The following is a 27978-nucleotide window of genomic DNA, read 5'->3' as shown; positions in this document are numbered from 1 at the left end:
ATTAGTCATCATACCCTTCCAATTACCATCATAATTCACACAAGCCTAGGGAAGATTTTTGAGAAGGTTCATCCTTCTTTGTATTGTCTTCCACTTCTTCCTTAAACACTTTTTTTTCCTTCAGATTCTACAGTAGTTTGTTTTGTGTTTTAATGTTGCTTAGACAACACCTCATCTGTTGAACTGATCCCAATATATCCTTTCTTGTGCATCAAAAAGAAGTACGCTATGACATACTTAATCAAGGATTTGGGTTCTCTGAATGGAACTATATAGCAGAAGTATAGAATAGCTTGCATTGGAAGGGACTTAAAAGATCATCTAGTCCCAAACCCGTGGATGCCACCCACTAGATCAGGCTGCCCAGGGCCTCATCCAGCCTGGCCTTGAACACCTCCAAGGACAGGGTATCCACAGCTTCTCTGGGCAACCTGTTCCAGGGTCTCACCACCCTGAGTGAACAATTTCCTCTTAACATTTCATCTAAATCTCTCCTCTTTTAGCTTAAAACCATTCCCCCTTGTCCTATCATTACCTGCCCGAGTAAAAATTTCCTCTTCATCTTTTTTATAAGCCTCCTTTAAAGTTCTGAAAGGCTACAATGAGGTCTGCCTGAAGCCTTCCATCCTTCTTTCAGTTACAGAAGTCTCAAAACAATTAAAGTCGCACACAATAGATCTATAAATAGTACAGAACTAATCTAGAATCAATCTAGATATCATCTAAACAGTAACAATTTACTAGAATTATGATGATAATCCAATGGTAATAACACTGCCTGGATGCTTCTATAGTCCTCAAAACAGAATGTATTCAACAATAGAATGAGTTGTTTAGTAAAATGCTGTGAAAGATGGGACGTAGCCTTATTCTGATGCAACTACACATAAAATTCCATGTGCTACTGTAAGATGGCAATATGTCACTCAAAGAATGGTCAAAATATGCTTCCCTTTTTCAATAGAAAGATTAAATTAGAGTAAATCAATCAAAAAAAGGAAACCATTTGCCACTACGCATTAAATATTTTTAAGCAGTTATTTCAGTATTGTGTGTTTTTGTTTTTTGTTTTGTTTTTAATTGGAAAAGCAGTATTAGAATAGAGGTCAGAGGTGTTTGTGTTTCTGTCTATTATTTCCACTAAAGCACTATATGCTTTTGTTTATGGAACCTGTTAAGTAAACTCTAATCAATAAATTGCATCAAAACAAGTCCATGTCACACACTGTGTACACACACACACACAGAGTAACAGAATATACAAGCATAAAACATTAATACAACAATATCCAACAATTCCCAAAATGAACAACACACATTAGCATGCTGGCACACTCAGTGGCAAACCGTTTTCTTGCTGGGTAGACTCTTTATCACAGAAGAGACGCAGAATATTCATTGGTTCCAAATCCTATAATCATCCAACAATACTACATTACCAACGATGAGTTCATAACTTCATCTTTAAGTTCAGTTAACTGAAGCAATCGTAGAAAATCTTACCATTCTTACTATTTGGCCAAGAGTTTTTCTTCGAGTATTACACTCTTCAGGCTTGAGCACCATAATTACAAGAATCTCCATCAAGAATGCTTCCATAAACTGAAATATCATAGCTGTGTGGATCTGCTGCCCTAAAAACCTACAAAGGGGAACTTACAAAATATACATGACACATGGAAACAGAGGAGTTACAGACAGTATTACATTTCTTAGACTGCAAAGAGTGCATCGTGTTCCAAGTTCTAGATAAAGGATAAATTTTGACCTGTGATATAACTGAGAACCCCATTCGAAGACGATCATCATCTGATCAAATTGTGAGATGCAAAGTTTGACTTCAGATAATCATTTGCCCTACCAATTAAGCTAATTCCTTCTTTAAATACACTAACAACAACAACAACAAAATAATAATTGTTAAAAACAGTTTTAATTAATCAACGAATGCAGGGAGCATGCAAAATTTCCCTCTACCTTGCAGCATTTAAGAATATCCCTACATACAGTGTTGCTACATTTGTTAAAGATGATAATTTTTTGAGTGGCTCATAGAAGCAGGCACACCATCCATGTTTTCTTGTCAGAGCCATCAACTCTGGTACTTTTCTGCCGTGTCTCTCCATTAAGTGCAAAGGGCAAAACATGTATAGATTGCTACCATTCAGCTCTGGTAGCATTATAAGTAATTACAGAAAAGCTACATTTTGAATTTGATGTTTGTTTTTATGTATCATATTACTGACTACTAACTTAGTACGAACTTTGTAAAAACAAACCATTATAAAAGCAGGATATGTCTAAGGACTCATTTTTGGGAGTTAATTATTTTCCTGACTGGGTATTTATCAGAATTGATCTATTTATCACCACTTATTATTAGAATCCTATCACAAAGATTTTGAATACCAAAATCCTAACTTCAATGCAAACACAGAAAAATGTAATTAAGTAAATCACCATTATCTACCAGAGATATCCATGTATCCATGTATATCAGAGTATACCTACAAAATCCAAACTACCACCAATTTATTCTTATCTGAATAAGACACCATTTTCTACTGGCTTCCAAAGTCAGCGCTGGTAGTGCCCAGGCAGAAGGGAAATCTGTGCACTTGTCCACAAATAATGGACAAAGACACAAAGTGACACGGGTAGGTTTACTCACCTGCTTGTCTGGATCCACCCTAGAATTTTAAAACATTGCAGAGCCTAGACTCTAGGAACACTCAAGATTCCCATCAACATCTCTTGCCTGCAAGCTTTAGAGGTATGGGCTGCACCTATTTGCTATACCACCTGTTTCCCACTGTTCTAACTCCATATGAAGGAACACCTTTGTATAACCTTCATCTAAGCACCAAAAACATGGCAGTGTTGGATGCATGCGTGTGGTTAGTCTTGCGTGATTTCAAAGATCTTGGGAATATTTTCTGTGATACATAAAGAAAAAAACATTATGTGCATCTAGAAGCATTTGCATACCATAAGGCAGGCCGAACAGAGTGAAAAAGGAGAATAAAAATCAAGGCAAGCAAGAACATTAAAACAGTAAGGTTCCTCAATATAGGCAGAAAATATTTGCTTTATTACACAGGCTTTTATGTTTCAGTACAGTTTATTAGCCATGGGGGGGAGGGAGAAAACAAAAATTAGTTACCTTTGTAAACACCATTTCACCAGGGTTATTTATTTTCAGGAACATAGCAAACTTTCATGAGGCAATGCGAACACTTACACATCAATCTCACACATTCCTCACTGCTTTAAATAGAACCTTTTATGCTACTTACCTGTGCTGAATTTTTATTTTCTGTGCAAGAGAAAATGTGATTTGAGTGACAGAGAAACATAAATCCTTTCGATTGGTAACTGTTATGAATCATCATTATTTCTAATGTAGTAGTACTGAAAGACCTCAAACAAAATCAAAACTTTTCCTAGTTCCACCTCAAGCTGAGGGACAATAGTAGCTTCTATTTTTATCTTGTTTGGAAAGAGCACGGTCACCATTACCCTGTCAATTTTAGAAAAATAGGTCAAGTTCTTATTATCAAGTTCTAAACCTATTTACAGCACTATAAGTCTTTTCAACATATACTTTGCATACACAGTAACACTCAGAGAACAGAACCTGATTTTCAATCAGTGAGTGAAGTCAGCCAGTAATCAAACAAACCTAATAGAGCCACATCTGGCTTATGTATTTGAGTACAGTTCACTTCAGTTTTCTGAAAGCAGAAGTCATCTTTAACACCAAATTTCCAGCTGTGTTTGCACTCCATATTATACTGTGGCTAGCAAAGCACTGTATATGTCTAAAAATATATGTAAGAATTAATTTGTACAGGGAATGATGTTATCTCAGCTATGCTGATTTCACCTCTAAATAAGATCTCATTTCTTAACAAGGCAGGAGGAAACTGTAGACACACTTTCAACTACACAGTTAACCTGTTATTGGAACAATGTCAGACTGCTGAGTTTATCATAGCAGAAGAAAGTCTATATTCATTTAGGTATTGGCTTAACCAGAGGCGGCTCTGCTAATCTCAAGCCATTGAAGGTCTGTTTCCTTTCTTCTGGAGTTTGCAATTTTCTTTGTTCTAGGAAATGTCCAACTTCTCCACCATTTCAAAACTTTGAAAATATGGTTATTGTTCATCTTATACTCGATTTACTGTGTGCAAGAAAAAATTCATCCTGAGGATTTATCTAACAAAATAGAGACAATATATATATCTTAGTACTGTTTGTCAACTTTATGATACTAATTTCTTCTCTACCAAGCAACTTCATTTCATTTAATAACTCTCACACGATAAAAGGACGAATGAAAAAAAATGTTTCAGAAATAGTTGTGCTAGAAGACCAAGACTGTAAAAGAAGGGGAATAGATCAATTGCAACACAGGTAAGAACTCCAGACAGAGCTTCTTGTTACAGTAAAGTGTGTTCATTTATCCTCCACAGAAATTGAGTTGTCTATCATCACAACTGCTTTATAATTTTATCTGAGTTCAGATAATAAGCACAGATTTGACTCTTTATTTCATGATACGTGTCTGAAACAAAACATTGAGGTAACTAAGCCCTAAGTTTCCCTTTGAAGAGAGGAGTTAAAATCATGAAGAATATATAAAGAATATATACTGATACAACAGTGGTTTTCTAAATGGTCCAATTCTTTTGATAGAGCACCCTGAAGCACTGATAATTCTTTTCCAGAGCTGCCCAAGTGAATCAGGTGAAAAAAGATCCAGTATAGGACATGAAGAACAAAATCATATTTTCTTGCATCCTGAACAACACGCTGAATCTGCACTAACAGGTAAATATCAGAAACAAAAACTGAGAATGCACTCATATGCTACTCTCCCAGAACAGAACAGGACTATCCTATTCGCTGAACTAAGCAACAACATTCCACGAACAGAAAAGCAAGTGTGTATCATGAAAAATCATCTGCATGCAAGAAATCATTTTAAGATTTTTGTCTTATACAAGCTCCTCTTAAAATTGACTTAAATGAATTTTAAGTTGTGTGTACTTCATTTGTTTATGCTTCAGATAAGGGGCAGAATCTACACAGATAGAGGTCAGTTTCAGAGTCAGAATCTATTAAAAGAGCCATTCTCTCAAGGCAAAAAAAAAAAAAAAAGAATGCTTTATAGTTACCAACTATTATGTAAATAAATACATACCCAAACCTTCCGATTCAAACAGGCAGGTATCATCCACCCCTACATCTCTGCACCAGGATAAGAAATTTGCTGTGTTGTCTCGTGCAAAAAAAGACCCTGAAGCAGCATTGGCTTTGCATGGAATCTTCCGTACTGGTAAGGTCTGAAAAACACAAGTTCTCCATTTAGATAATTAATACCTGCCACCTAATATAATACCCAAATATTCTGAAATCAATATGCCACCAACATTTTCTCTGTCCATTTCATTCTTTGTTGGGAATTTAATAGCACAAAGTGGTCAACCACAGAGACTCTTCAAAAGCATAGTAATTGGACATGTGATGTGAAGTTCAGATCAGAATTAGTATTAACTTCTTTCAAAAAAAAAAAGTTATTATTAGCAACTACAGCTTTGAGATTTAATGTTTGGTCCAGTTCACTCAATTAAAAAAGAAGAAAACCAAAATTTTGTAAAGAGAGATTTTATACTGAGAACTTTCCCAACTTTCCCAAAATTAAGGGCAACTTTAGGTCTAGTTTCAAATCTCCATGTTAGAAGAGTTTTTAAGATTTCCCCATAGCTTGGTAATGAGCGTAAAATTGTAGGTCTTGAGGACTGAAGACTGCCAATAAGTAAGAAATGCTACTGTTCCCAACACCACGCTAGCCCCCTGTGCGCAACCCAGAAATCTAGCCTAGCCTAGTTACAAGATTAAGGTCTAACAGGGCCAGACTCTCATTGTACCAGAGCAGGTCTATCTACATAACTCTGCAGCAGAGGAGCCACTACTGGTATAGCGTATCAATACCTGAACCCAACAGTAATTATTACAGCAAACTTCTTGCTCACGTTGGTAATTTTACTGAGATGCATACAAAGAATACTTCAGCATTTAGTTCTCATTTAAGGTTTCTTTTCCAAAAAATGAAAAATAGATGTCATCCACAGGGAAACAAAGAAAGAATGATATATTATTACTACATAGCTTTAGAAATCATCAAACCATGGAGCAATTCAGACTCCATGCTGATTTTAATGTGCTGCTTTTCTATTACGCTGATTTATGAAATACTTTCTTCTGTTCTGGAGTCAGTAGTTACACAATGGCAAGCGAGCAAAGAGGTAACAAACTGAAAATGGTTTATCTGCTAGTTCCTGTATCTATATCCAAATCTTAGTTTGAATGGTCCCAAGTAATTCTTGGAAACGTAGGGAGGGAAGACAGACACGGGAGCAGGCTACCCTTGTCAAGAGCTGCTGGTAGCATACTTATGTCAGTATTTAAAGAGTATTTAGAACGAGTTGATACATGATTTTCAGTTTGAGGTCTGATTGCAGCAGTGTAATTACAGAATACATACGCAGACACAGAACTAGTCATCTCCATGTACCTGATAACCAAGTAAACTACAAATAGAATGGCTACCAGAATAAACAGCATTCCAATTAACTTATCATTATGTCAGTGTGAGCTTAAAAGTTGCCCTAAACATATACACATGCTTTATAAATATTTAGGCCTATTGCTTAGTTAGCTCTGCATCTAGCCCTCAGCTCCTGAAGATTCTTATTCCAACTGCATCTTTTTACGTTTATCTACTTGCTCCACAACAATGATTATGTTTCAAAATATTTATAAAGAGATATTAATACCTTTCTACATGGTATTATCAAAACCACTGACCAGTTTTACACAAAATTTTAAAGAAAAACCCAAGCTACACCATTAATATCAAACAATTAAACTCTTTTACCACAATACCTCCACTTGGACCACAGCATCTTTATGATGCAATACACAGACATTAAATCAACTGAGCGAACAGGTCAATGTAAAGATACCAAGCAGATTATATCCAACAAATCTATGTCGGTCGGACTTTTTGAATGACTACATCCAACTTAAAGCACAAATCCTGGATGACCTTGTAACAGATTCATAGCACTGTAACAGGAACAAGATGACAGAAGCCAGCTCCAGTGTTCCTGGCACTTGCAGACTTAGGTATAAGCTACTCGAGAGAGCATGGAAAGGAGATAAAACTACACCTAATTTTCCTCTGAAAATATCCTTGCATTGTGAAACCCTGTCATTTCTCAGTTCACACCTCAGTTCTCATGGCTGGCTTTTCCACAGAACATCTAAGTTACTTTGTTCTCTGACTCTCCTTTGCAGCTAGTCTAGCTAGTCTTCAAGTCAAAAACTGCTCATAAGCCCTGGAACAGCTCTGAACAATGTTACGGGTGAAATCATAAAGGGTTTCCTTCCATCAGTTCTCCATCACCAACCCAACCAATTCCTTGCCTTTAGTGCCTTCACCCTCTCGCATCCCCTAAAAAGTAACCTATATTCTTTTATGTCATGCTAACAGTATTAAACACTGTTCTGCAAGCCTGTCTTAAAGCCCTCATATTATTTCTGGAAATTTCAACTAGGAAGAAGAGAAAAAAACAAAACTATTGTGCTATATAGCTGGTGGGTGCCAGCTGGCAATCAGAGGACACCTGGGCCCTACCAACTCACTCTGCTCAGCGCAGAGCACACAGGACATGAGTCCACCTGCAACACCGGCCCCAGAGACCAGGCTGCTCCCTGGGACAGATGCCCTCAGCAGAACAAAAGCAGCTGGAGCCAAGGAGACTGCCAGGAGAGCTGACACTGCTGCTCTTATAAGGGGCTGTTGGGGAAGGCATTGCTATACCTGACATGAGAGACAAAAAACCAGAGTTTTCTCCAGGTCTGCTGCTGCTCCCCAGTATTAACAGCATATTAAGAAATTTGCTTCTAAATGTTTTGTATCTGTTGATTTAGATAGATGACAAGACTGTCTATAGAAATGCTTTCAAGAAAAGCACTTCAGAACAGATGGTTTATGCATCAGAAATCTATGCAGTTATAGTCAGTAAATAAACCACCTAAAACCTCATTTACATAATGGGCTATCCATCAATAACACATCCATACCTTGACAACTAGGACAGACCTTTAAGTATATCAATCAACCTAACTTCACTGTGAAACATAGACATTCCTGGAACTAACAACACTCACTTTATAATTATCAAGGTTCCAGTGTCTTCTAGACACTACTTTTTTGTAGTTATTGCTACTGACAGTGAATAATAAGGGTCCAGGCACAGATCTATCATACCTAACAAAATTGGGATATTCTTTAGTTTCATAGTAACAGATAAATGTCTGATTAACAGGTGCTCTAAACAGCTCAGAAGTGAAAAATGCCCAAATGCAAAAACAAAACGTGTACTGGTACTGACTACAGAAGGGAAAAACCTACATTATTGAAGGGGAAAAATGCACAAACAAACAAAAAAACACACGCACACAACTAGCAGTCATTTCTGGAATAAATACTACACAGACAAATATCCCTGGCATTGCATGATCTCACTACCATATAGCATTCTATATTTCATCCCTTTTCCCACAGCATTAGGGTCCTGCTGAATAGAACAGCAAAAACCTCCTCTGTATTCAACAACAGCACAATCAGGTTGATCATAGAAATCATAGGGAAATACTCATATTTTCTTATCACCTAATAAATTTGCCTACCACCTTTTAAATACAAGTCTACTTTTTCAATATTTCCAAAACTCTCACTGTAACATTCAACCTATAGCATGTGAAAGCTCTTATTTAGGAAAGGTTTCATGCACAAGTATTCTTTGCCGATTTGTATAAATGGCCTGAATATCTCAGAAGTGCTTTCTAGCAGATCATTCTGAAGTAATTAGCTTTCCATATGGCAAAAGTGACTTTTGTTGACATAGTATAGTGTAACCACAGTTGCTTTGAAACAGCAGTGGCTGCAATTACTCCTATCGAATATCATGAAAACAGTTCCCCAGTTACACTCCTTTTACAATCTTGTCTTGTTGATGTGCATGCATGTGGTTTAATGCAGGATGTGAAAGTGTGAGTGAAACATATGACGCAATCCTGGAAAAATGCTGTCAGGTTCACTTCTAAACCCAAAAGGGACTCTCTGTACACTGATGCTCTGGAACCACATGGAAAAAAATATATTTTTAAACTGTTTTTCCAAAATGAGAGTCCACAAATACATGTTAAAAAACAACAACAACATTTTTAATAGCAGATTAGTGTCACATTTTGAAGACTCAAAATCATACCTCCTCTTTGAATAAGGGATTTCACAACTTTTTGAAGTGTCACTCCCACTTGGGTACAAGGAAGAAGATGAGCAATTTTGTTTGTTATGGAAGACGGTTACAGTCAGCAAGGCACTCACAGGAAAAAATTACTGTTATCACCTGGTGAACCACAGTAACCAAAATGGGGGGAATACACTATGGAGAATGCAGTACCTGACTGTAGCGGTGTATCTCAGGTAACCATATAGTGTTACACACGAATAAATTCCTAGAGAAATTCTAGTATATCTCAACACACATCTGTTTCATAACTTTTTACAAATTTGCCTTTAACCCTGCTACTGGCCACAGAGATATTCTTTTCCTTTTTAAATTCTTCCTTAATTCTGCTTTGTTAGTCTTAGAAATGCCCATCTGCCCCTTAAACTCTGAAATAGCTCTTAGACTAGGGAATACAAAAACAGAAGTTTTGCCACAGCCTGCTTTGTTAATATGATTTGCTTTTCCCCTTGTCCTTTATTAAATTGTTGAACATAAGTGAACTAAAGCTCATGCTACAAGAACTTACTCTTGTTGAGCTACTACAATTCACCTCATTATAATATATCTAGCTGCCTGTCATTTATTCAGTTGCTATTCTTAGTTCTTCAGAAACTCGAACCTAAAAGATTTCAGATCCCATTATAATTCACAATATTGGCATCCCAGACTTTCACTTCAGAAATGAAAGTTTACCTTAGACTGCTTTACAGTGCCAAGATTCAGATCTAGTGAATAGCAATGAAGTATACGCAAGTATGAACTGAATGATGAATAAACTAAAGTAATTCCTGCAACCTTAAGTAACTTTTCAGCTGGACCCTTTGTGTGTATTTTTTTCTTCCCCTTCTTACTTCATTTACTCTGGTAGAAACCATCTTCAAAGTATAACCATTGGAACAACAAATGAAAATAACTTACTAAATCCACAAATTGGATACAAATAACTCTGAATATGGAAATACATACCTGAAATTAGAAAATGAAACCTCTCCCATGTCAAAAACAAAACCTTAGAAAAAAAAATTTACAACATCCTCCAGCCCTTCCAAATATACAAGATAAAGTCAAAATACAGGAAAATTTTACAAATAAAAACTTAACATAGAAATTTTCAAGACTTAGGAGTTTAAAGAGTTGACAGTTTAAATATTATATGTTAACCAGATCCTTACCCTATGTAAGCAATGTAGAGGTCATCAAATTCCAAAAAACACACCTTATCCACATCCTAGATTTTAAGAAAACATTTGGGATTGCTTTGGAATACCCAACCAATTTATGATACGACAACAGAAATAATTAACATTACTAGGGCTTTATATAAAGGTACAGAGTACAACATTAAAATAAATTCAAACCTAAGTTTAGCCATGGTGTTAGTCAAACATATTCTCTCATTTCTTCCATGTAGCATTAGCTTTAACTTCTTAAGAAGAAAGTGTAGATGAAGAATAAACATTCTAACAACAATATAGTTTTAAAAGCTAAGACTTTGTTTATGGCTTTGTTATTCCAAGAGCTCTGTCCAAGATACAGCTCACTGTTCATGTAGCAAGAGATGAGAACACTGATTCACATCCAAAAAAGATGGGGTTAAAAAAAAAAGTTATGAAAATCTAATCTAACAAATGCACAGCAACTCCTACTTCTAGCAGTGCCTTAGAAAACCAAAGAATAAAAGAGATTACTAAACCCACACATAACGCACCAGTTAACTCGGATACCCAGATGTAAATAATATCAAAAAGTAGTATGACAGAAGCTTCATTCACCAGTTAAAGTTAGTTAAATAATTAGACGTGATTAAAGTTTAGTCAAGGGGTATTTCCTTTTTAACATATGGAGGCAAAATCATGACGTGCCAGAAAAAGCACTATCTAATTGAAAGCAAAAGCCTCAGTAAAATATGACATGGAATTAAGTGTCTGTTAAAATTCAAGAGCTATTCAGCAACTGAATTATCTGGGAAAAAAAAATGGAAACAGAAACCAAAGGAGGAAATAAGTAGCCTTCTCCCGGCATGTACCGTACACGGCATGGCTATTGGGTGGCTGGATAACACACTGCGACCAACAGCCTGAACCCTTCCCTTGAAGAGCAGGTGGGACCACCCTTATGAAAACCAACAACAAAAAGCCCACATAAACAGATGTCAGACCCTGCTCCTGCCTGCTCAATTTGTGTAATTGAGGTAGGGATTAAGTCACCGGAGTCCAATGGCTTGGGGAGGTCTATAAATTGTCTTTCAAAGTTTCCTGACATCTAACCGTATAATGTACCTAAGCCTACTGACAAATTCACTTTTCTCAATTATCTCTCAGAGATCATTTAGAATTAACTGACAAACTTCAAAGATACACGCACCACAAATTAAAAAACGTGACTTCTATTTATGCTCTGAAAATGCCAGCAGGCCAGAAGCAAAAACTGAAGGGGAGGTATTGTTTGGTTTTATTATGCTATAAAATAATTCCTAAGAAATTGCAACCTAAATAGGAAAAAAAAAGATTAGTAACATTTTACAAAAAAATTAAGACAGAGACTAAGGTATGTCATGGCAAAGCCTTGGCTTTATGAGTTCATCGCCATTCAATAAGTATTGTGAAAACTGCCTTTAGACCTTAGGTTTCCAGAATTCATGTTTTGACTGGCGTTTTTTTAAATTGGCATTTCATAATAGGCTTCTTAGGTATCTGATGAGAACAAAAAGGGGCAATTCTCACACTCGCCCTTCCAGAAGGTAACTACAGCTTATGTTTGATAGACTATTTGAAACTTTTTTCCCCACTGCAATTGCCAAAGCCAGAGCTGAATTAACATACAGTTAGTTGACCAAGTTAAACTATCCCAGCTTCTAAATTTCCCTCATTTATATGTAATTTAATGGGAACCGTAGGAGGACTACATTTGTGTAAGCTGTTTGTGGTTATTTCATTATCATGCAACAGGGCCTGTGAATGAACTGCAACTGCATGTATAAGCTGAATTTTTTCCGTGGAATATAACTTGCTCAAATATGAATGCACTTTGACAGCACACATTTTAAAAGACATCTTATTAACCCATGACCATCCCTTATCAAATATCACATTCTTGAAGCGTAGATGATTCTCTTGAATATGAAAAATATTAAATTTTGGCAAAAACAACATATTTTAGTCTCAGAAATTTCAAAGTCACTTTTTCCCCTTAATCATTGTAGAAGAATCCAAGCCAAGGTCATGACAATGCTTAGAAAATTTGAGTCTGAATAGCTCAAGTCCATCAGAACACATTATAGGTTTAAAATTTTCATATTGAAAGATGTTTCCATATTTTCACTTAGAGTGTAGTGTAATGCAGTTCAAACAACCAACATATTTCTTCGATCTATGGAATTATAGGGGATAACATCTCACCGGCAACCTGAATAACAAATGTAACCAGTCATTCAAATCCCTAGATGTAATTATTACTGTGCTGGGTATACTGTTGTGTCATGCCTCTTCTTCCTTTTCTCTCCACAATCAATCTCACGCTTTGTGATCCTTTGAAGTGCAAGGTGGGGATGGGGCATGGGGAGCTTTCCCAGCCCTTTCTGTAAGATTAGTTCCAAATGGTGCTTTACCTAACACGAGCCAAGTGTCAAGGAAGACCATGATAAAGATCACCCAGTCTAAAGGAAGACAGATTTATTTTTTTCAGATGCTTTATCTGTTCACTTTCTGGATTTCCAGATACATAACAAAAATACAATTTTTATGCAAATGCTGAAAACATTGAGAAATAATTTTACACATAGCTCACTGCAGGTAAGTCTGACTCTCCAAAGTCCTTCATGATCATTTTAAAGAAAAATTAGGTCTTTGCCTTTATGATAAAGACTGATTTTCTGCAAGTTCTCCAATTAGAAACCACAAGGAAGCTGCTAGAGCCCTGGGAATTCTACACTGGCGTAGAATTTAAAAGTGTCCGTGATTTGAAAAACATGTTGGAATGTTAATCTACACAGCCAAATTTCCAAACCAGCCTTAACTCACTCTCTAAGGTTGTGAACAAAGCTTTACTTTATACTTGAAGCATTTGGGGCCAATTTACATACACGTGCCCAAGTGGGAATACATGCTTATAAAAATAAACAAATTCAACATAATTATGATATCTATAAATTGGAGTCTAAACTTGAAAATGACTAATGTTTTTCCCCTTCTGCATTGCAGTCTTAACATGTGGCACTATATTCACAAGTACCATTTCAGAAATGTTTGCTCCTTTTATAAGTACAAGACTCACTATTGGTATCAAATCCTGTAGTTCTTACTCATTTATTACTTCCTTCAAGCTGCTAACACTAAATCTGACTTAAGAAATGGACAATTGAGCCAAAGATAGTTTGTCTAAGTTATATTTTCTCAAAAACAAACAAACAAAAAATAATAATAATAATAATAATGCTAAGGTGTATGCAAGTGCCTAATCTTATGCTCCTGTTCCAGACATTTCCCTAACAGTCTATACAGAAAGCCCCATAAAATATCTGTTGGAAAGTTGCAAAAATTTTTATAGGTTACCTTAGAGACTTAAAATAAATAATAATAATAACAGAATACATTTCACATAAGAAGCAAAATCCAGCAAATCTAAAAATGGCTGTTTATACTTTCCTTTCAAAAACTATGTCCTTCAATACTGAGGCTGGAGTAACGGTAAAATTTTATGAAGAAAATCCAGTTTGAGCAGAGGTTTTGCGAAGAATCTAAGTATTGGCATTTCATTTAAAAACTGTGTTAACTAAATATCCCCGTGGGGGGGGGGATTGGGAGGGGGGGGATTGGGGGCGGGGAGAGAGAGACATGATTTCTAGCTAAATGGTATTATTAGAAGTCAAAATTCCGTTCTCTTCTTTACCCTATTTGCAGTCTGAATCATTAGCATCTTTTCCAAAGCAGGAGCTAACAAGCCATTAGTTGCTTAAATATGCACTACTTTTTCCGTCATAGTTACAAGATGCAAATTTTGAGTATTTCTGCAAGTTCAGGAAGGGGCAGAGAGAGAGGTATGCAAGAGAATCCCTGTCTCAGGTTCACTTTCAAGAAGAGCAAGGACGGTTCACGTGGTGATTAAATGTCCACATCTACTCCAGCTAAAAGAGAGAAGAAACCATTCTTTCCCCAGGACAGAGCATCAGCAGGAAGAATGACCTTGGAGAGACAGGATGCTTCAGAGCTCTTTCCAGTGCTGCGTAGCACTGTCCTCAACATGGTGCGTAAAGTGCACTTAAAAGCCGCTATGCTGTTCAACACATTCACCTGGAAAGTGCCAGGCAGACAATCACAGAATATCCTAAGTTTGTTGAAAAATCTCCTGTTACCATGTGGTAAGAAACAGAACCCTGTGCTACCATGCAATCCTCCTGCAGGCAGGAAAACTTGAGTTGTAAGAATTATTTGCTCAAGCACATAGGGTTTGTCCACATGACCATTTGCAGGCAAATCTTCCAGTATCTGCAAGAAATCTGGTAGCAATCCAGTTGTGCATATGACCACAAGCTCAGCAAGCTATTGACATGTCTGAGAAAGGTACAAGGAATTCGCTAACAAACAGCTTTACGGTCTTGTGGAAATGATTCCTTCCAGATGGATTAGGGCTCATGAGTCATTTCACAAGATTATTCTTTTCCTCTTCTAGCCACATCAGGGTGTCACTATAAAGACTAATACACAAAAAGACAATGCTGTACTTGATTTTTGTCCCTCCCGCGTAACTAAGAGCCATATCTATACTGTGTATGATTAGAAATTGGCTCCACAAGCTTTAGCTGAAAACAAATGTCTCCAGAAAGTACAAGTGTGCAGACAAGCAAATTGCTGCCACAGACCACAGAGAATCTGTTCATAGCCTGACCACATCCATGCAATTCTTGGCTCGAGCGTCAGGTTTACAGCTCGCGGAGAGCACCTGAACAGGGGCTATGAGACCACCAGACCTGCCAAGGCCGTGCAATGCTTTCCTGTGCCATGCAGCGCATACGTAGTTGCCTAAGTGGTAGCTGGGGAGGCTTTCCTGTGGACTGACAGGCTTGAGGCATCAAGCTTACAGAATACCATATTTGCTGCAAGTTCATTCCTTCTACTTGACACAGGTAACCTTGAGAAAATGAAGCCTGCAGTAAAAACAGGTGTGCCATGTTGATCAGGTCACACTTTCAGTTTTGGCCATCCAGGGTATAAGAGGAGCAAGATCCACGTGCTTCAGAGGAAGATACTTCAAGGCAAAGATAGAGAGAAAAAACTGCCCAAAGAAAGTATTTATTCTTAGCCCTTTCCCTTTGAACTTGAATTACACCTTCAGGCATGGAAAAACTTAGAACCTTTCCAAATGTAAAAAAATCGATGCAATTCTCTCTGCTGTACCTATGGATGTTCTCATAGCAAGCACGCAAATCTGATTCTGTTTAGGAATCTGGTAGCCATATTCTTAATTTAAAATACCTTGTTGTTTAACGTTCAAAAAGCGTTACTATAATTCAGAAAGACCTAATGAAAGAAAGCTATAAATGTACTGATTTTCATTGCATAACACCTAAATCATTTGAGGAAAGACTTTATTAAGGCAGGATCTTTTCTTCTTCAAGAAGAAAAATAAAGTTATCTGGTTTCACTTTATTCTTCCCCTTTCCTTTTTTGTTTCCTCCTTTACTTTTTTTTTTCTTTCCTCATTTCAGTGTGTTCCTTGGAGATTCAAATGTCATTTGCTACTTCTCAAGAGCTTCCAGGATTCTGATAATTTCTCCATTCACTTAATTCCCTTGATGCAAAAGAATAATTGAAAAGATAGAACAAGAATAAATGTATCTTTTGTTCTTGTAAATTGTTAGGGCAACCTAAAGCTGTTACTCGATTCTGACTCTCAATGGACTGGGAGATCAGTCAAATCCTAAACCAGATTCTCCTCTCCAGGAATATGACATTTACTAGATATCCTTGTGGCCTTGTTGCAGAGCAGAAAGCAAGCTCTTTGAGGCCGTAGATTTGCAAGCTAAGGTCTGTCTCCTATCAATGTTTACAGAACCATAGCTTTCCATGTTCCCTATGAATGAGCCGAGTCAAATAACATTTCTTGTTTTCATAATGGAAACTACCTAATACTGATCACAGCTCAGCAAGTGGGATAGTAATACAGTTTGGCACAAGATGAGCTCAAAGCACTTTACAGTGTTCACAAATCAAAGCAATAATGTACAGTGAATAGTATTCCCAGGTAACAGATGTGGAAAATGAAAGCACAGAATGTATTCTCCCAAGAGCAAACAACAAGCTTACAGTTGAAATTGAAAGTGAATATGGTCCCCAGTTTATAATCTTGTTCTTTTGCCATTAGTCTCTTCTTTCAATATTGACAGAATTTAAGTCATTTCCCTGCCTTCTAGAGTCCTTTGCTTTACAGAATTCTGCCTCTACTTCCACAGATACACAATTCTCTTTAGAAGCACAAACATGTGGAAAACTTCAAACAAACTCTAAATTTTTGGTTGTGTAACTGAACAACGGTTTCTTAGTTGAGATCCAACTTCAATATTAGATATTAAGGGCAAGAAATCTTCACCCAAAATCTCAGTCCAGATCTCTTAATTATAACTCTCAAAACACATACAGTGCACTCCCTTGGTCAAAATTTCACCGTAGGCAAATCTGCATGACTCCAGAGACGCCAACGCTGTAACAGTGATCTGCACCCTCCAAGTATCAGATTCACTAAGTATATTTCCTGGCACAAGGGAAAGCTTTGGATGTGGAACCACTGCAAAATACACTTCAGTTACTAGGACTATGGGTAAGAGGTGGGCACAATTTCTTAACGTTAGGAAATACATGAACTTGTGCATGAATAAATTGCTGCTTTCCCAGACAGTTTCAATGGAAATACACATGCACCTATGAGGGCAAGATTTAGTGTTTTATACACAACAGCTTTTTTTCAGTGTACATTCAGTTTAATGACATTAAACCAGGATAATCTCAGCTCCCATTGGAAGAATGAAATTAAATGAATAATTGAATTAAATAGTTTAAGACTTCAGAAATATTTGCATCTGGATTTATTTTGTACTTGTACCTCTTTTATATGCCAAATTACATCTAGATTGTGACTTCTTGAAAATGAGGTTGAATTTTAGATTTAGATTTGTTTTTCCAAATTATTTCTAGAGGAGATTTGAGTTGAAATTTATCTGATTAACCTCTGAGAACTCTGAAACAAGGAATGATTCAGCTTCAAACTGTTTTAATTCATTTGCCATGAAACCATTGTTTGCAGCGGAATATTCATAAATACATGTATGGCTTCAAGGATGGTGGGCAGACTATTACACCCTGCCTATTAAAACGGTGATAACTATTAACACAATTTATCCATGTTTACTTTAAAATCTTAATTAACGGGCTTACTAAACTAAGCCCAAGCAAACGCGGGCTCTATGCAGAGTGCACATGCCTTGATGCTTTAAATTTGTTTGTACAGCTGTGAGATTCTCAAATTAATTATCTGTCAGGAAAAGTAAAAGACTGCCAGGAGAGCATAGAGATGAAATCCAAGCCAATGGGAGAAAATTAAAAAATGGCATCCTGTGACATGAATCACTTTTACAGAATAACCTCTGCTATAATAGTAAGTCTGTAGTTTCTAGACACAGATCATTAGCAGCAATACACGTAGTTGCATCAACTTACTACCATTTAAGTGTCCAGCATTTATTAAGATGGATATCAGTCATCTCCATGTCATTTTGTAAATGTACATAAGACATTAGTAGTAGTAGTAGTAGTAATTATTATCATATTATATATATTATTAGTAATTATTATTATTAGTAGTAGTAAGATCTCCAAAGAACTGAAAAAAAATATTTCTCTAAGCAGATATTACATAGTCACACTACTCAAACACCACACTCCCCATTCAAAACTCAAAGTTGTCTGAAGCAAAGGATCAGATACAACATCAACATTTTCTGAACCACTAGGTTTTGAAGCATGGTTTAGCTGCTGAACACGGAAGAACATTATCTTCTGGGACTTGCAAAAGAATCTAGCACCTAACATCCTTTGAAATGAACAATTGTTACCTTTCTCATCATTAGAAATGGAAGTGTTTTTAATAGCCTGTTACTGTATGATTAACTAATCTAATGCCAGAGGTCAGGGAGTTAGACTCGTGACAGAAACACTCAGTATCTATTCTGACATCCCAAAGTACCTGTTAAGACATTAAGCTCAGGAGGGCACTGAGCAGAAACTGCGTAAAAAGCACCAGAGGCTGCCAAACTCCAGTGCTCTCAATCTCATATAACTGTTCTGGATAATAGATACCAAGCAGAGTCTGACTCAGGTGCTATTTTTAGCTATAAGGCTTCAGTCCTAAAGGCAAAATGGTATTCCATGTGTATATAGAACTACAAGTACAATTTAATTTAAATTGATTTCTGTGAAGCGTGATCCTTGTGTAAGGATCCCTGCACAACCAGCAAGGTGTTCAGCCCCCAAAAGTGATAACCCACAAAACATAAGAGCAACCCTACTGGATCAGCCAAAGGTCCACCTAGACTAGACCAGCCTTAAGTAGGTACCTTCCAACCTAGGAAAGACTAAGACAACAGCAGACACATGATACCTCTCAATACTTTCTCAGGCTCCAACTACTTGATGATATGGGGACTTCCTGGGTTTGATGGGTTTTCCGCGTATTCAGACTTCTAAGGTCTTTCTTATTTGGTGTTTTCCTGAACCCAGGTCAACATTACGAGTGGGTAACATTCATTGGCAAGACACTTCCAACCACTTCATAAACAAGAATCCCCTTTTGTTTGTTCGGCTTCTACCAGCTTCATTAGATGTCAGTTTTGTATAGGAAAAACTGGGAACATCTGCCACACCCTTCATGATTTTGCAGGTTCCATCAAGTGTACCCATTCTGCTTCTTTCCACACTGAAGAATCCTAACCTACGTAGACACTCTGCACAAAAAGCTACTCACTTGATCTTTGTTGCCTTCCTATGACTCTTAAGGAAGACTTCACTCATCTGTTCTACACTTCTTAATCTCCTTTTCAGTTTCTTAAAGCTGTATTCCCAAGTGACATTACCAGCAGTTTCCTAACTCTGGAAAATGTTTCCAATATCCTGAAGCTTCTCCACATGATACAAAAAGGAAGGGTTTATATCAATACCAGCCTCTTCCTTCCAGATTTGGAAGACCTGATATTATGGGAGACACAGCCTTTTTGGTTTATGCTTTCCCAATTTATTTCACGCTCCAAAAGGCTAATGCTGACCTCTGGGGGCCCTGAAAGATGAAGAGCATTCAGTCCTCCCTCATGAGAGGAAGTCATGCAGTTACGTTAAGAAACCAACTGCAATACTGACAGTGAATAGCAACTTACTGCACAAGTAATTAATTCAGAGGCAATAACCTCTGTCAGTCTATAGACTGAACTTAAGAAATTATGGCAAACAACTGGCCAGTCAGTGTATGCAGAATTAGTTTTGTATTGTATCCTTACACATGTTGCTGTAGCTGCTCAACTAGCCAGACAGCTCCAAAAAGCTGCGAAAGCAAATTCCTGATCAGCAGTATATATCAAACAGGACAGGGTATGTCATCTTCCTCTAAGACGAAACTAAAACCAAAGTATTTTATGGAGCTCTGCCATCTAGGAAGTAGCTTATAAATGAGGAAAAATTTGACTTATGAAAACAAACCAAATCTTCAAGCTTGTGGAGAGACTTAGTAAGATTCCCCCATCCCCATTATCTTTATCTTCAGCCTTATCCTGTCTCCTTCACTCAGTTGCAACCTGGTGCTTCCTGCAAACTGATCCTTCTGGCAGCCACTCATTTACTATCAGTCTACTTCTATCTTAAAATAAATAAACAAACAAACAAACAATTCCAGGTTACATATATGAATAAAAAAGCATGATATCTATTTTGATAGAGGCTGCCTCTATAGAACTTCCAGCCAGTGAAGTCATCTGCTGCAAAGCACCTGGTTGAAAGACCATAATGGTTATGTTTTCCTGTGCACAGAGAAATGACCAAATGGTTCCAAAATTCTGTATGTATTGTTAATGGAGAGCATAATAACAATAATTCAGAGGACGATTGTGGAATTTTTACTATGCTAAATTTCATACAGTATAATCTTCTTATAAATTTCCTTGGCACCACGAGTCAGATTTTCCAACGTGTATACAAGTCGTATTGCCTGGGACTGCTACACAGGGAATTACAATCTGAAAGGATAAGTAGTTCCCTAATAACCTACAATGACACAAAGCTATTATGCTGACATTTCTTTCAATTCTTACTAGACTAAATATGAAATAATATACATTGAGAAAATAGCAGTGGAGCATGTTTTCCATTTCGTTGTATTGCCTGTTATACCAGTTTGATGAATAATGAAGACCAAAAATCTTAGTAATTACAAATGTTGAAACAGCTTCTAATATAACTTCAGTTCAAAAAAAAGGGGATCAGCTATTTGATATAAAGAAGGCCATATTGTCCACTGAAGAAGTTAATCTAAGAGTGGGGCACTACCTCTTTCCAGTGGCAGAACACAGAAGTACCAAACACTGATATATTTCTGGGTTATCTTTCCAAATGGCAGCTCTATCAAAATGATCCAGCATCAGATAAAGGTCTGATGATAGAAAACAAAACAAAACAAAACAAATATCTTTAAAATGAATATTTTGAGTTTCTGAATATCCACTGGAATTTTATAGTTGTTGGTTAATTTACATCTATCATTTTCCTGACAGTTTTATATTAAAAGGACATGGCTTTCAGAGATGTCAATCTTAAAAAAGAAAGTAAAATGGCTTGCCATTCAGGATTTAATTGACTTTCTAGCATGCCAACTGGGCAAGATATGAAAAGGGATTATTTCAGAATTCTGTAGCCAAGTTTACCTTTGGGTTATTCACTGAAGCTTTTAGTAGCTTTTGTTATCAACAATACCTTTTCATTTGCTTATTTTTAAGAAAAAAGAAAAAAAAAGTAATAGCTCTTTCTGCCTAGATAGCTCCCAACCTCAACCAAAAATACTGCCTTATTTGTTTCCTTAATTTGGGAATTATTGTGAAGCTAACAGACCACTCCTTAGGTGAAGACAAGCTGGATCATATTATAAAGAGCAATTCAGAAGTCATCCGGTATTTCTACTAGCCAAATCTTGACTGCAAGGTCAAATATGAAATATGAGTTCCAGCTGTATTTTCATCCTTGTGGGAGAAATTTTCCTTCCATCTCTGATTTACTTCTTATCACTTCTCCTCACAGCTATCTCCTCCTTTTTCTTTAGAGGAAGGAAATAAAATACAAAAATGAAAAAGCCTGCCTTAGTGTAGACATTTTTTTCTACAACAATTCTAAGCCTGGAAACTAGAAAAAAAAACAACTTGAGCAGCTGCTGTTGACAACACTGTCAGTTCTCAAAACTGCTGATAAAACTTAACGGTGTGCCTGGATTTCTCCTCCAGACAAGTTATGAGAACATCAAGAAGAGAAGATGCATTTTTTGCTTTCTGTTCTTGGGTGGTTTTTGTTTGTTTGTTTGTTTTAAACCTCCTGTGTATTTGCCTTTTTAGGTTTAAAGAAAGATGTATCTGTTTCCAAAAGAAGAAATAAAAACACTTTCAGAGCAAATGAATTAATGTAAATGTCAACCATCTCATCTAACTTCTCTCAAAAAGACACTTGCTGCACTCTTTAATTTCTTCCAATAAAGTCAGCCTATGGTTGTGACCAAGCGAGATCTTAACCTGATCTTTGCACAGCTCTTCAGTGTCTTCTGAAGGTTTATGTTTTCCACATTATCTCTGCAGCTCTTGACTGAACTCCTTCCAGTACACCACAAGACCTTTAAATTCTAGACACCAAAAGTAACCATAGAATTTTATTATCGGCCTCCCTAGAGCTGTTTATGGAGGAAATGGCACCTCCCTTGGCTACTTAATATACCCTTCACAAATACATACAAGGATCACGTTTTCTCTATTAGCTACCATATCACACTGCTAGATGCCTTTCAATGTCTTATTCTCCACATGTTAAAAGTCATTTTTGAGTACCCTCCTCTTGTAATTACTTTAGTAATTACCAAAGAAACATTCATTTCCCACAGTTTTACATTACTCTCTGCCCATTTGCAGAAACTCCATAAATAAAAACTCTTAACTGCACAGAAAAGTTCAGTACCAAAACAGTCGAGATATCTCAGATAATGATAATACATGCTAGAACATTTAATGACACTTACTTTACCAGGCTTGTTTGCCTCAAAGCTGTTTTCTTTAAATTTCTCCTGCAGGGTCTCAGCTAACCGACAAAGTAAGGCACCATTATCCAATTTCTCCATAAAGGTTTCTGCTGTTATTTCTCTACCTGAACAGCAAGCAGAAAGTTAGCATAGCAAAAAGTGTGCAACAGTATTGACTGCACTTATTAAAAAAAAAAAAAAAAGACATTCTAAATACATCGACGACAACTTGAAAAAACATGCTTTAACTGAATAACTTGCATTACATTCAACACTTAGTGAATAATCTCACTACTATCTTACCAATACATATATAGCAAATTATTCAAAAATAACATGCTTTTGGGGGGAAGGTATGTTACCAAAAAAAACAATTCCAGCCTATAAGAAAACACATACCTCATTTTACATAAGAAATTCCAGTGCTTTTAGCTGTCTTTTTTACCTGTGCAGCAGGTAGATGGTTTACACCAGTACACGTGGGTAGCTATGGCATAAGAGTTGCTAACACTATTACTGCAGCTTATTTTGCAACAGAAGGAGCGAACTGTGCAAAGAAGGAAATGACACTTTAGCGAGACTTCAAGACTTGATCCTGCAAAAATGTGACCAAATACTAATGACTGAAAAGCCCCTTCGAAAAACATTTTTCAGAAGAAATGTTAGATTCATTTAAAAAAAAGAGAGAGAGAGAATCACAAAATTTCATGTCATGTATCTACTTGCCACATAAATTAAAACTTTCACCCAAAAAAACAGAACCTATAGTTTGATTTGATATTACCATTCTGGCTGATAATATCAAATTATGCTGGCTGGAGCAAAGCCAACTGCCTTCCATGACTCCGCCACTGCATCCTCCTGCAGGAGGAGATCCCGAGTGTCCCACAGAGAGACCTGCCTTCTGACAAGGCTGGACAGGCCAGTTGAGAAGAGAATCATTTGCCACCTCAAACTGAACTCCCAGCATCATGACATCATTTTCAAATTAAATTATTTATAATTCTTGTTGAAGCTTTTCATATTTTTACTGGAAAAATTTGCCTTCTCTTTGGAGACTCTTTGGACCAGCAGCTGACTTGTTCAGCATTCTTAACTTCTACTAATACCAAGAAAGAAACAAGACTAATTCTTGCTTTTCCCATTAAGACAGAACTTAGTTATTCGTTTTTTGTTTGTTTGTTTTGGTGCTGTTTTTGTTTGTTTGTTTGTTTGTTTTTGTTTGTTTCTTTTTTTTTTTTGGGGGGGGGGGTGATATTTTCCTATGTCATTTGGAAACTGGAACACTATCAACTCATTTTTTCATAGGCTATTACACAGCAATCCCAAACAACTAGTTGTGAGATTGGTTCCCTATCCCGTTCACATCCACTCCTGCTACTCAAAACTGATTTAAAAAAAAAAAAAGTAGGTAGAAGTCTGCCCACTGCTGGCTGATTTTTTTTTGCCACAGGTTTTTGACCAACAAGCAGCTGCCTGACCAAATCAGTTTTCTACTTTTCCAGTCAGTGTGGGAAAATTTATTTTCCATGAGATGTCTGGAAACTGAAAGCATTAGTGTGCTTAGAGCTGGTTCACAATGTTTTTGCCAAAAAAAAAAAAAAAAGGAAAAAAATAGGAAAATTATGAAAAGATTAAAAAGAACTAAAGCTTTTTCATTGAGAAGGGAAAACAAATATTCAAAAATAAAAATGAAATACATAATCAGAAACTATTATTATATTCTAACATATTGCGATTACATTGTAATCTGATAATCAGTGTTCACTTACAACATTGAAGATAGCAGTATTATAAGGCAATATCAGTAAAAATGCTAAAGGAAAGGTTATTTGTCTAGGCTTTTGCCTGAAAATTGTTAGATACTTCAGCATCCTTTGGACAAAAAAAATGCCTAGTCTTTTCAGTTTGGTCAGTAACAGAATAAAGATTAAGACAAAGATCTTTTCAGCAATTCATTTTCAGATACAACAACAGACTTACATTTCTGGTTGAAGTTAAATCTTCTTTTTCAAATGCATTCCCCAGAAATATCTGTTTAATGTCAAGTTGGTTCTGTTTGTTTGTTTGTTTTTCCTCTCCCCTCCCTTAATTCTCTCTGCCCTACAGCCCACTTTATAGCTCCCATACACGGAAATTACTTCTCCAGGCAGAAGAGCAGTAGCAGCACTGCAGACATTGATCACCGTGGTAGCTTATGCATAACTGACATGATTTTAGCAGTGCCTCTAATTCAGCCAAAGCCGGGTCTCAAGATGTAACAGGCCACAGACACAAAATTTGAGCATTTCAGCACCTCAAAAAACTCCATCACCATTCTAGCCTCTGTTTTTTTCCCGTTTGCGCCATCAGCATTTATGGCAAAAGGTATAAACCAACAGAAATCTGAAATTGAAATATTACTATGTTATAGGAACTGCTTCATTTTTAATGAAGTATTGGAATTTCTTAATAGACTCATTTTCTCTTTTAAAAATCTATTTCAAACATTTCTAACCTCTGCAAGGTTTTAGTTTTGTTCTGGAATGTGCAATTACCTCTTGCATGGGTAAAAGAGAAATCATATCCTACCAATCTATTCTGTCCTATAATTTATAGATGCGATTTATAGATTTTACTGGTCAAGCCTTAAAAAAAACAAAACAAAACATAACAAAAACCACAACACTTAAACCTGTTTAAAGCTATCTTCTCTTTAAACAGACATGGAAAAGATCTTCTATCTTCTGCTGATATTTAACAATATGTTTACACTATTTTTAATGCTGAACTGCATTAGCAGTTTGGTCACTGCATATTGTATGCTAAGCTGGAGTATTTTATTTCTGTTCCCTTTTATGAAAGCTGAAAGAACGAGTTTTGGATTGAACATCTGTATCCAATGAAAAATATATTAGGTGTCAGCTTTCAATTCACTGTATTTTATGGCTCCAAGAGGTGGCATTTCTTTGCTAAAACAGACACTCTGACATATTTAACAGTTGAAATGTATTGATTCAAATGAGAGTAATGTTCATAGCCTGAGGAAAAAAACAGCTCTGTGTATTTGTATGGAAAAAACATTAAACTCCATTAAAAAATGTATAACTCCCCCTATAATTACAAGAAAGCAGTTGCAATGTTTTTATAGAATGGTAATAACATTAAATATAATAAAAAACAACACTAAAAGTATGAAGAAAAAAAAAAAAACAGGAATATGAAGTCTTTCTTAAACCTTACAAGCATTGCTTACCCTCTCTTACACTACAGTGACCAGATACCCCTTAAAAAAGAAGCTCTTTTTCCTGAATGCCTATTGCTTGGGAACTGTGGGCAGCTATCTGCAAAGCCACCCAGCCCTGGGGTCCTCATACAAGCAGACTGGGAGGTCTGTGAAAGAATGACTGCAAAGAGCCCGTATCCTCAGCCTCTTGGGCACACGCCCTGGGTAAAGCATTCCCTGTTGCCCCCCTTCCTCCCCACACAACCAGAACCTTCAGAAAAAGGTGGAGGGACTCAAATACTAAAACAGAGGTATCAAAGTCTAGTTGGTTCCTCTATTCTATCCCTGAGTTGTTCCATACTCAGTTTAACCCTTACAATGCAAGACACTGGCTCCAGCCCAATAACTAGCTGATAAACTATTTGAAGTGAAGATTGGAATGATAAAACAAAAGTAATAGTTTAGAAGCAGAAACATCTCTGAAACATATCAGCAGGAGGATGATCTTGTACTGCACTGAGGCAGCAGTGGAAGTATTCCTCTTGACCCTCCACTTGTGTGGCATTCATACCAGAGACAACAAAAATTTGAGGAAAACAATGGCCAATGATTTTATGCACATAAAAAAACCTGCCTCTTTTCTGACAAGAAGGCTGTTGTGTATCCTAGAATAGCAGAGAGCAAGAGGAATAGTGTTGATAGCCTTGACAGTATTGTTTACTTGAAATGGAATACATAAACAACCCCAGTGGCATGCTGATGCTAAAGAAAATTATCGTCTCTCAGCTAAATAATTTACTCAGTGCCAGCAAAAACACTACGAGTATCAGTACCATCAATATCTCAATGTTCAGAGATATTCATTATTTCCCTGTATTTCCCACTGGCGTGAGCTGAACACACAGATGTTGAAAATAGAGGTACTGTTACAAAATCCTCTTAGATGGTAATATAACTGAGCTGAAGGAGGTTTTGCTTAAAACTCAGAATCTAAGAAATACCATTTTCTTACAGAAGACTTCCAAACCTTCATCCCCCAGACTTTATGCCTCCTTCCACACAGCTTTAAATTCCAAACCTGGTCTCAACTCAATGCCTCTCCGACCTTCCTCACCTCACTATTGCTTTTCTCGAGGTCTACTACATTTCTTCATCCAGGCAAGCAACTTTTACATGCCTCATACAACATGCAACTTCTACAAGTCCAATTCCTCATTATCTGACAATCTCCAGCTCCTTACCGACAAGTTTCTGAAGCCCAGAAGTTCTGATAGCAAGAGGTCTCAGCACCGAAGCCCAGACATGTTCCCATAACCAGGGAACATCTTAAAGGCCTATTTTGTAGTTCCATGTTCTAAATGAAGCGGGATGGAATAAGCTATGGTATTGGAATCTCCTGCATCTGGTAAACAGACCCCAGGAACAGGAATTTTTTCACAATAGCCAAAGGGGAAATGGGGAAATTTGCACTTTGTATCTGTCCTAAACTATCAACTCATCACGAGGCCTGCTCCTTCTGATGGCAAACCTTTTACCTCTCCAGACACCTAAGATAAAATGAGACAGTATTGGAGAGTACAGAGGGCAGCAAACCCCTGTTGCCTTCAAACTGTCATTTTGCCTCCACTAGAAGATTAGTGTGGCCCAACAGCTGTAGTTCCCATGCGAAACTCGCTCAAGGTGAAACAGGTTTCAGTGTCAGCAAGCGGATTCGACTAAACTTGCATTATCTATCCAATTCAGAGTGCATCAGCAGTGAAAGCATTGTGCTTACTGTGCTTCATTGGCTCTATATACAATAAGTACAAGGCTAAGGAGATGATCACGCCTTGCAAGACAATACATCTCCTCAACTTTGCCACTGCAAAATCTCTCAGCTGAGCCAGCAGAGCTCAGCAGAGAGAAGTGAGGCTATAAAACAGAACATCCATAGAACATCCAGCATGTAATCCCATGCCTGCCGCAACCCTGAGGCGCCCCATTTTGCAAAGGCTATGTCATAAAACATCACGAGTCAATCCCATCGGAAATATGGATTTCATCTGAGATGTCCCTCTTCTAGTCCCTGGAATGCAGGCAGCTAAAATCTATTCAGCAATGTAG

The 27978-nt window shown here is 37.0% G+C and overlaps 1 protein-coding gene and 1 long non-coding RNA gene across 6 annotated transcripts in view; one reads left to right on the top strand and one right to left on the bottom strand.

Annotated features, from left to right (window-relative positions):
* The window catches only part of GAS2 (growth arrest specific 2), a 93287-nt gene that overhangs the window by 52690 nt on the left and 12619 nt on the right, over positions 1-27978 (bottom strand). For all 5 annotated transcript variants that reach the window (XM_040558381.1, XM_040558379.1, XM_040558382.1 and 2 more), the window contains exons 3-4: positions 22671-22795; positions 5207-5348 (exon numbers count right to left, since the gene is read on the bottom strand). In XM_040558381.1, coding sequence (XP_040414315.1) covers positions 5207-5348; positions 22671-22795 — 267 coding nt within the window. The remainder of the gene's footprint in view (positions 1-5206; positions 5349-22670; positions 22796-27978) is intronic.
* On the top strand, positions 19-27475 carry LOC121070771. The gene is made up of 3 exons (XR_005820196.1): positions 19-4348; positions 11166-11167; positions 27464-27475. It is a non-coding gene; the product is annotated as an uncharacterized LOC121070771 (long non-coding RNA).

Source organism: Cygnus olor, chromosome 5, assembly GCF_009769625.2.
Source record: "Cygnus olor isolate bCygOlo1 chromosome 5, bCygOlo1.pri.v2, whole genome shotgun sequence".
Taxonomy (NCBI): Eukaryota; Metazoa; Chordata; class Aves; order Anseriformes; family Anatidae; genus Cygnus; species Cygnus olor.
The sequence above is the reverse complement of the archived record's forward strand: the minus strand, read 5'-3'. Positions and strand labels throughout refer to the sequence as shown.